The following is a 9,771-nucleotide window of genomic DNA, read 5'->3' as shown; positions in this document are numbered from 1 at the left end:
AAACAAACTGCAACCTGTACCCTTGGGAGATTGTGCTGAGGACCCATGGGTCCGACATTATACGGGACCATTGCAATCGGAAGGCCGATAAACGGTTGATAAAACACAACTTTATTAACTGGGGGGTGGGTACACTGGCAACAGGCCTGGTGACCCCCCTCAATGAGTCAAAAACGCCGTTTTCCCGGCCTCTTGGCCTTCGAGGGCCCAGGCCTAGGGGCCGAATGGGATTGGCGTTGGGACCAACGCCTTTGGTCCCTCTGACTCTTAGGCGGGGGTTCGTATCTTCCCCGAGCCAGAGGAGCAGAGGTTTGAGGCCTGGGCTTGTCCTTAGAAGGCGGGACATAGATGCCCAGCATCTGCAGGGTGATGCGGGAGTCCTTCATCCCATGCAGATGGGAATCTGTCTGGTCCGCAAACAACGCGTTGCCATCAAAGGGCAGGTCCTGCATTATCGACTGGGACTCCACGGACAGCCCCGAAAGTGACATCCATGACTCCCTTCGCATGGAGACCGCCGAAGCCATTGACCAAGCGGCTGTGTCTGCTGCGTCCGAAGCCGCCTGGAGAGCTGCTTTGGCCGCCGCCGCGCCCTCTTCGACCAGAGCTCAGAACTCCTTTCTGTCCTTGTCTTGAAGAAGGGGTTCGAACTTGGGGAGGGATCCCCACAGATTAAACTCATAACGGCTCAGCAGTGCCTGGTGATTGGCCACTCTGAGCTGGAAACTGGCAGACAAATAAATCTTTTTACCAAAGGTGTCAAGTCTCCGAGCGTCCTTGTCCTTTGGCGTGGGCGCAGGCTGGCAGTTCTGCTCATGGTGGTGGACTGACTCTACCACCAAAGAGTTCGGGGCCGGGTGGGTGTAAAGGTATTTGTGACCCCTTGCAGGGACTAAATACTTCCTTTCGGACTTCTTGGAAATGGGGCCAAGAGAGGCCGGGGTCTGCCAGAGGCTGGTGGTGATATTGGCCACCCCCTGATGGAAGGGAGGGCCGCACGCCCCAGTACCGAGGAGGCAAGGACATTAAAGAGTGTGTCGGAGGGCTCCTCCATCTCCTCGGCCCGGAGCTCGAGATTCGCTGCCACCCTCCTAAGCAGCTCTTGGTGCGCCTTGAAGTCCTCTTGAGAAGAGGGAGGCGGTACCGCAACTGCATCGCCCGGCGCCGAAGAAGTAGATGGTGCGGTACCGTCTGCCACCGACGGCATTGTGGGCTCGATATCCGGGTCATGTCCCGGGGTCGGTGCCGGTTGTTCAGCACCCACGGCCCCATCCCGGTCCCGGGCAGGCGACGCAAGGCGGCCCTGAGAGGCTCCCGCCACGGAGCGAGGTCCCGGCTGTGAGGGTGCCTGAGGCCATGGTGCCCACTGGCACCATTGTCCTTGCCAGGGAACGGCCTGGAACTGGGACGCCTGGGGCGCAGGCAGAGCTGGCTGCTCCTGCGGTGCGGTGCGGCCCAGGGAGAGACGGCTGCGCGCTGATGCCGAAGTCCTGGAGGAGCGCACGGTGCCGTAGGAACGGCTGGAGCGGTCTCTGTCGTGACGGCTCCTGCCCCGAGACTTCGACCTGGATGACGTAGACAGGTAGATGTCTGAGGAGCTGTCTCTGGACTCCCGACGGCGCCTGTGGCCACGGCGCTTCGGTGCCGGGGACTCTTGGGACGGACTCAGAGCACGACCTCTGTGACAGCGGGCACTAGAATAGGAGCGCCAGTGCCGATGGCGTCGGGACCTGTTTCTCTCGGACTGACTCGAGGAGGAACGGCGTCCTCTCTTGTCACCTCCTCTACGGCGCTTGGAACCGGAGGGGCAGGACTCGCTCGCAGAAGAGCCGGCACGCGGAGTTGACATACGACGCGGGCCTCTGCTCGGCACCTCGACCCTGGAAGGTACCTCGACCTCTGATACCTCCGGGGAGGGCTGACGGGCGCTCAAAGACAGCTTTCCACGGGACCGGGGGCCCCACTGAGGTGGCGCTTCCGGCACCAGAAGGGCTAGGATGTCATGCGCGGCCTACGCTGCCTCTAGCGTCGAAGGCATGCGCACTTCAGGCGAGGCTCACGCAGACGGGACCGGACTACTCCGCTCAGCGCAAGTCGGAGGTCTCTGTCCCGATGGGGATCGTGGGCTGCCCAACTCGGGTCTGGCCTCACCCCTCTCCTTCTCTCAACGCCGCTGAGTCTTCCCTTGCTTCTTACTGGGGGAGCGGTGCCGAGTTGACGACAGTGCCTCGCTGTGCACCGAAGATGCGGTGCCGGGCGCGGAGTCAGGTCGACGCGCCGGTGCCGGTGCCAATGCCGACTCCATTAGCAAAGCGCGGTGTCAGATCTCACGCTTCCGCTTAGTCCGAGGCTTGAAGGAGCGGCAAATCCTATAACGCTTACTAACGTGAGCCTCGCCCAGACAGAGAAGACACTGAGTGTGTGGATCGCTTCTGGGCATAAAGTTGCGACAAGAGTTGCACGACTTGAAGCCTGGGCCACGGGGCATGCCCCGAGCCAGGCACTAGCGGAAGAAAAGTTCAGCAAGGAAAGTTCAGTGAAACTGGATACCACTAAGCTATCGATGCTGCAGCCAAGGCTGGAGCAAGTTCCGACTACCTTCACTGGCGGCAAGAAGGAACTGAGGGTGGGGGGAGCACGCAGCCCCCTTTATGGCGCGATATGTCGGCGCCACTCCAGGGGTCGCAGCGGTGCTCCCCCACTACAGGTACTGCTAAGGGAAAAACTTCCGGCACCGGTGCACGTGGCGAGCACACACACCTATAGTGGAATACACATGAGCAATCACTCGAAGAAGAACCAGGGCCTCAGATCTCCCAGCCTCGTTGCTTTGCTTACACACATTCTCTCTGAGTCCCATCTGGGCTGTGGCCACGCTGGGCTTTAAGATTAACCCCTTAGGGACAATGTGGTAGGCAAGCAAGTAACCCGGGGTTAACAAAGGAATTTCTAAACCACAGTCACTTAGACGGCTCAAGAGTTACAGATCTTTGCCAAAGAACAAATGTCCTGATGAGCACCCTTCTCTAGTCTGATCTCACCCTGCCTCTGACTCTGGGGTTTGTCAACAGTTCAGGCTGGGCAGAATCAGTAGCGTAGCTAGCGGGGTTCAGGGGAAGCGGCCGCTTCCCCTGACCACATTCCCCAAAAGTGGTGCCTGCGGAACGGGGCCGCGGGCTGGTTCCCGGCGCTCCGGGCGGCCGGCGGAACGGGGCCGTGGGCTGGCTCCCGGCGCTCCAGCCGGCACAGTGGGGCCGCGGGCTCCCGGCGCTCCGGCCGGGACTCCGGCCCTGAGAGCGTGGCCGGGGGTCTCGGTGCCCCGGACAGCGCTCCGGATGGGGAAGCGGGGTGGCCCTGCGCATGCGCCGCTCCGTCTTTCGGCGGCATTTCGGCGCATGCGCAGGGCTGCCAAAATGCCACCGAAGGACCGGCACCTTTTTTCTCCGCCGCTCCTCCTCGGCTGCAACCCTGGCTACGCCACTGGGCAGAATCCCTCCCGCCTTGTCTGTCTCCCGCCAGTCCTTCTGCCATGTGGTGATGGTCGGCACGGCTGCACAGAGAGTGCCCCTTCTTAAGTAGAGCCTCTCTGGACCCTTCTGCTATGTGCTCAGCTGGAAAACTCCTTCCTCCTCCCCCAGACGTGCTCACTGCACCTGCGGGCCCTTGTGTAGAAAAAACATTGTTCTGTGGGGGTGGGCCAGTAAGTGAGAGACAATCAAAATTGATGGCGCTAGATTGCCATCTTGAGATCTTCTCCATGATAGTCCTTAACAAAGTATCACGCACCTTTTCTAGGCTGGGCACCTGTCGAGAATACAATATGATAATCTGCCTTGGGTAAATTTAGGCGTGTGCACAGCACATAATACAATGGGAAGGTACTTACCTGTTAGTAACTAGAGTTCTTTGAGATCTGGTGTCTATATGTGCTCCACTTCTGGTCTGCGTATGCCCCATGCACCGGAGATCTGAATGCATTAGCCACCAGTGTCCATTGGTTGTGCCTGCACCCTGCATGCCTCCCTTGGGAGCTGGGATCTAAGATATAACTAGTAAGCTGTGGTGAACTGGTCCTTTGGGAGCAGCAGACCTGATAATTCTGTGAGTGCCCAGAGGAGAAGGGGCCGGACACTACCGGCGACGCTCAGAGGACTGGGGGCTATTACTCCCAGATCCTTTCCAGTGGCACTATCACCTGGCCAGGTGTTCCTCATTTTGTAGCTGTTCATTTGATTTCTCCTTCTTAAATGTAGTACCTCACACTGGGCTTTAATTAATTTCAACTTGTTGATTTCAGACCAATTCTCTAGTTTGTCAAAGTCGTTATGAATTCTAATCCTGTCCTCCAAAGTGCTAGGAACCCCTCTCTGCTTGGGGTCACCCACACATTTTAGAAGCACACTCTCCATTCCATTGTCCAAGTCTTTAATGACAATACTGAGTAGTACCGGACCCAGGACTGACCCCTGTGGGACCCCACTAGACACGTCTTCCCAGAGTGCTGCAAACTACTGATAACTACCCCTTGAGTATGGGGTTTCAACCAGTTACAGTAATTTCATTTAGATCAGTGATTTTCAACCTGGGGGCCAGGGCTTCCTGGGGGGCCGTGAGCAAGTTTCAGGGGGTCCACCAACTGGGGCCAGTGTTAGACATGCTGGGGCCCAGGGCAGAGGGCTGAAGCCCCACCACATGGGGCAATTGCCCTGCTTCCTACCCCTTCACGCCAGCCCTGGCTTTTATATGCAGAAAACCAGTTGCTGTGGCACAGGTGGGCTGTGGAGTTTTTACAGCATGTTGGGGGGGGGGGGGGGGCTCAGAAAGGAAAAGGTTGAGAACCCCGATGTAGACCACGTTTCCCTAGTTTGCTTATGAGGATGTCAAAAGCCTTACTACAAGTAAGGGGTCAGTCCCAAGGGTCTGTCCTAGGGCCAGTTTTGTTCAATATCTTCATTAATGATCTGGAGGATGGCATTGCTGGAGGGTAGGGATAGGATACAGAGGGACCTAGACAAATTGGAGGATTGGGCCAAAAGAAATCTGATGAGGTTTTTTTCATAGATTCATAGATTCTAGGACTGGAAGGGACCTCGAGAGGTCATCGAGTCCAGTCCCCTGCAGGTTCAACAAGGACAAGTGCAGAGTCCTGCACTTAGGATGGAAGAATCCCATGCACTGCTACAGGCTGGGGACCGAGTGGCTAGGCAGCAGTTCTGCAGAAAAGGACCTAGGGCTTACAGTGGACGAGAAGCTGTATATGAGTCAACAGTGTGCCCTTGTTGCCATGAAGGCCAACGGGATTTTGGGCTGTATTAGTAGGAGCATTGCCAGGAGATCGAGGGATGTGATCATTCCCCTCTATTCAGCACTGGTGAAGACACATCGGGAGTATTACGTCCAGTTTTGTGCCCCCCAATACATAAAGGATGCGGACAAATTGGAGAGGGTCCAGCGGAGGGCCACTAGGCCAGTAACCCTGAAAGCTAGATGTGGCCTTTCTTACTGGGGCCTTTAAAATCTCCCCTATTGCGCCTCAAGGAGCCAACAAAAGGCGTCTGGGAGTTCAGAAATGGTCCAATTGCCTGGTGCTGTGCCTGTCGGTGCGGGACGCGAAACGAGATCCAGCACTGTCAGCAGCGGCGCGGAAGGACCCGTGCGATGGATGCTGAGTGCAGGAAATGGGACGTCCGGGCCACAGGTGCGGGTAGCAGAGGCACTGAGGAGAGCGGCACCTGGTGCAATGAAGGCGAGAGCTCTGGGCATGATGCGTCGGTGCGGCAAACAGTGGTGCCGAAAGCACCCGCAGCAGCACCAGCAGCAATGACTGTGCCGCAAGCAGTGGTGCTGAGAGGCCACCACCAAGTGAAATCCTCTCTGGGCGCCAAGGGATGAGCCAGCAGCTGAACCAAGGACTCAGGACTCCTTCTCTCTGGGCGCCAGAGGGACCAGGGATTGGCCTCGAGCTGCCCTTAAGTGACACAGAAAGAGGTGACATAGCAGGCACCTGAGGAGGAGATCTACTCCCGTGCTCCTTGGCAGGATGGCGTCCATCACACTCTAGGTCGCTAACCGGGGCAGGCACAGCCTTAGAGGCGGAAGAGACGGCTGCCAGGGTACTTTTTACACAAGGGTGATCGGTCCTAGGAGGATCCAGCATCTCTTCAGGGACTGAGCCTGGCCTCCTAGACTTCTCCAGGAGAAATCCCTTCAGTCTAGTCTCCCTGGATTTCACAGCCCGTTTGGGGAGGGCTCTGAAGTCCCTGCACTGCTCTCTACCGCGTGTCTGTGAACCCAGACAATACAGACACTTAGAGTGTCTGTCGTTCCGGGCATGGCAGACCCACATGAGGAACATAATTTAAATCCTGGGGGCAAAACCCTCCTGTATCTGGAGAAGACATCAACTGCTCACCTCAGAGCCCTACCCCACCCGCAACAGGATTCATAGAGTGCAAGGCCAGAAGGGACCATTGTGATCATCCAGTCTGACCTCCTGCCTAGCTTAGGCCAGAGACCTGCCCCAAAATAATTCCCAGAGCCGACCTGTTAGAAGAACATCCCGTCTTCATTTACACATGGTCAGGGATGGAGAATCCACCACGAACCTCAGTAAAGTGTTGGTTAATTACCCTCATTATAAAACATTTACACCTTATTTCCAGTTTCAATTCGTCTAGCTTCAACTTCCAGCCGTTGGATCGTGTTCGACCTTTCTCTGCTAGATTGGATATTTGTTCCCCGATATTTACAAATTGTAACCAAGTCACCCTTTAACCTTCTCTTTCTTAAACTAAATAGATCGAGCTCTTTGAGTCTATCACTATAAGGCATCTTGTCTAATTCTTTCACGATTCTTGGGGCTCTTCTCCGAACCCTCTTCAATTTATCAATATCCTTGTTGAATTGTGGGCACTGGAACTGGACACGGTGTTCCAGCAGTGGACACAGAAGTGAAAAATATAAAGGTAACAGAACGTGCTTACTCCAACTCAAGAGTCCCCTGTTTATACATCCCAGAATCGCATTAGCGATTTTGGCCATAGCGTCGTACTGGGAGCTCATGTTCAGCTGATTATCCACCACGACCCCCAAATCTTTTTGAGAGTCCCTGCTTCCCAGGCTAGACTCCCCCACCCTGTATGTATGGCCGACATTCTTTGCTCCGAGGAGAGGGAGTCTACGACTGAAATCCTCCCTACAACAGGGGAGTTCAGCTAAACTAACTAAGCCACTATCTCCAGTAACAATGATTAACTATCAAAAATTACTATTTACAAAACATGAAGAGAAAAACTTCAGTGGAGCCGGAGACCGGACACTGCTGCTGGGTCTGTCTCTCAGCCAGGGGCCATGAGAAGGAACTGAGGATTGGCTGGTTGCTCAACCCCCATTGTGCCCTCGGTAAGAGGGGGCTTGAGGACATGGAGAGCACAGCTAAAGCATCCGATCTCCAGTGCACGGGGCACCTGAAGTGCAGCACATCCGGCAAGCAGTCAACATCAATGGAGGTTACAGTGTGGTACAGAAGGGATAAGCCAGCTCTGTCACACCGGTAATCCCGTTACCTTGCCAGTGTAGGGGAATCCAGCCTTGTAGGTATCATCAGCATCCTCAAAGGTCACTGTAGCGATTTCAGACATGATGTCACAGCTCTTGGTCACATTGAGCTCCACCCCTAGCAGGAGAGGGAGGGACGATAGGAGGAAGGTGCCAGGAGCGACACCGGAGTTCAGGCTATGTCCCAGATTTCTCTCCATAACAATGGGAGGGTGTGATTTAGGGGAGAATTTGGGAGGTTCGGCTGGGGTCAAAGAAGGATTTTCCTGGGGAATCTGGAAACTAGAAAATTTAGATCCACCTTCCCCTGGGGCTTAATCCCAAACCAGCCACTTGACATTTGCCAGCAGAGTCTCCTGGTTCTGCGGCCCTTTCCCCAGCAGAGAGCTCCTTACTGAACGGCCCCAGAGCTGACCCCGCACACAGGCCTCTCGGCACAGGGCCTGCCCCCAGAAAGGGCCGTTTTCAGAAGTGCCCAGTGACCCGTTGCCATTCTGGACCCGCTCTCCTCCAGCCACTTCGCCATCGCTGATGTCAGCACCCGAGGGTAACGTTGTAGCCATCCCACTGTTACAGTTTTCAGCCAAATGGGTGTCGGCCGCTCTAGAAATCAGGATTCTTCTGGGTTAAATGTGGAGTTATCTGGGTTCGTTGCTAAGCGATTAGCACTTGCAGTTTCGAACGCTAAGCGCTAACGTCACTGAGGCCGATTCAGGGCCCAGCGACACAGGCTGGGCCTTCACTCCACTCTGCCAGCTCAGTCCACAGGCAGAGGCCACTCGCGGGAGGGTGTTTAGTCTTTGCATGAATGTGCCCAGGTCTGAACTCCTCATGAGGGATCGATCCCAGTGATAGGCTGAACCAGAACCCCAGATCCAACCCCCCAACGCTACCTCTGGGCCCATCTCTAAAGCAGCTGGGCTACAAACGACATTACCACATGTGCAAGTGAGCCCCCTCTGCCCCTGGGGGTTTAGTGCTGGGGGCTGCCTGGGGGTGTGCATGTGTGCTTGATTTCAGTCCCACCTGTCCCCTCCTCCACGAGAGACGCCTTGGCCTGGAGGCTCATGTCGTAGCCAGAGTAGGTCAGGTTGAAGGGAGCCGTCATCACCTCTGTGGAAAAGCAGCCGTTGCTGTCAGTCTGGAGGGAGAGAATCACAGCCCATTAGCAGCAGCTCTGCACCAGGCCCCGCAGGTGTCAGCTCAGCAGGTCTCTAATCGGGCTTGGCCTGGTCAGTGCTGGGCCGGGAGACACTCAAAGAAAACCTGGGTGCTGAAGTCAGCAGCAGGGGGCGCTCTCACCTCAGAGTCAGCCCTGACACCAGTACCCCAGCACGGCGCTAGGGGGCGCTGTGCAGCTGGAACTGCTGTGGGTGGGATGAGACGTAAAACAGGCCCTGGCCACTCGTGCCAACCACAGATCCCCTGGTGCTTGTCCCCCATCGTCGTGGTAACGCTGGCTAATTCCAATCACCCCCTAGCCCCCCAGGGACTGAGAGCATTCGGGGAGATCTGTATCGTTCCATTGCCCCTGCCTAACGAGAGCTGCTGATGAGGAAGGGCGGCCCCGTAACCTGGGGCACTAGCCTAGGTCTGGAGAGACCTGGGGGCAAGTCCCTGCTCTGCCACAGGTGCTTGCAAGTCCCTCTGAGTACGGCTCCAGCAGAAACACCCTGCGGCCGCGAGTCTCAGAGCCCAGCCCTGCTGACCCCACTTGTGCTGCAGATTGACGGTCGGGTCCAGGCTCTAGACCCAGGGAGGGGGGAGGGTCTCGGAGCCCAGGCTCCAGCCGAGCGTCTACACCAGGGTTCGGCAACCTACGGCATGCATGCCAAAGGTGGCACGCAAGCCGATTTTTCATGGCACGCGGCGCGGGCTGAGCGGCTCAGTCCGCCACCGCTCTGGGGTTCCCACTGCCAGCTCCTGCCAGCCGGGGTCCACCGCCAGTGCAACTCAGCACCCGCTGCTGGCCTGGGGGAAGGAACCCCAGGCTGGCAGGGGGCTGAGACCTCAGCTGGAAGGAGCCAGGGGCAGAAACCCCAGAGTGGCGGGGGGCTGAGCCGCTCAGTCGCTGCTCTGGGGTTCCGGCTGCTGGCCCCTCCCCAGCAGGGGTCCCCACCGCCGCAGCTCCACTCACCTTGCTTCCCATTGCAGGCTCCCTCGCAGACCGGGTCCAGGCCTCCAGCCCTGCTCAGGCCTACCAGCCACCAGCTC

General features: G+C 57.0%; 1 protein-coding gene across 1 annotated transcript in view; it reads right to left on the bottom strand.

Annotated features, from left to right (window-relative positions):
- LOC112125676 (alpha-2-macroglobulin-like protein 1) overlaps positions 1-8,905 on the bottom strand; it is a gene marked incomplete at its 3' end in the record, with an annotated part of 25,981 nt that extends 17,076 nt beyond the window's left edge. The window contains exons 1-2 of the mRNA XM_026646170.2: positions 8,584-8,905; positions 7,566-7,675 (exon numbers count right to left, since the gene is read on the bottom strand). Coding sequence (XP_026501955.2) covers positions 7,566-7,675; positions 8,584-8,665 — 192 coding nt within the window. The remainder of the gene's footprint in view (positions 1-7,565; positions 7,676-8,583) is intronic.
- Between the last annotated feature and the right edge of the window lie 866 nt (positions 8,906-9,771).

The sequence above is a fragment of the Terrapene carolina genome, unplaced genomic scaffold, assembly GCF_002925995.2.
Source record: "Terrapene carolina triunguis isolate 2854851 unplaced genomic scaffold, T_m_triunguis-2.0 Scaffold34265, whole genome shotgun sequence".
Lineage (NCBI taxonomy): Eukaryota > Metazoa > Chordata > Testudines > Emydidae > Terrapene > Terrapene triunguis.
Note: the sequence above shows the minus strand (reverse complement) of the source record. Positions and strands in the feature narration are given on the sequence as shown.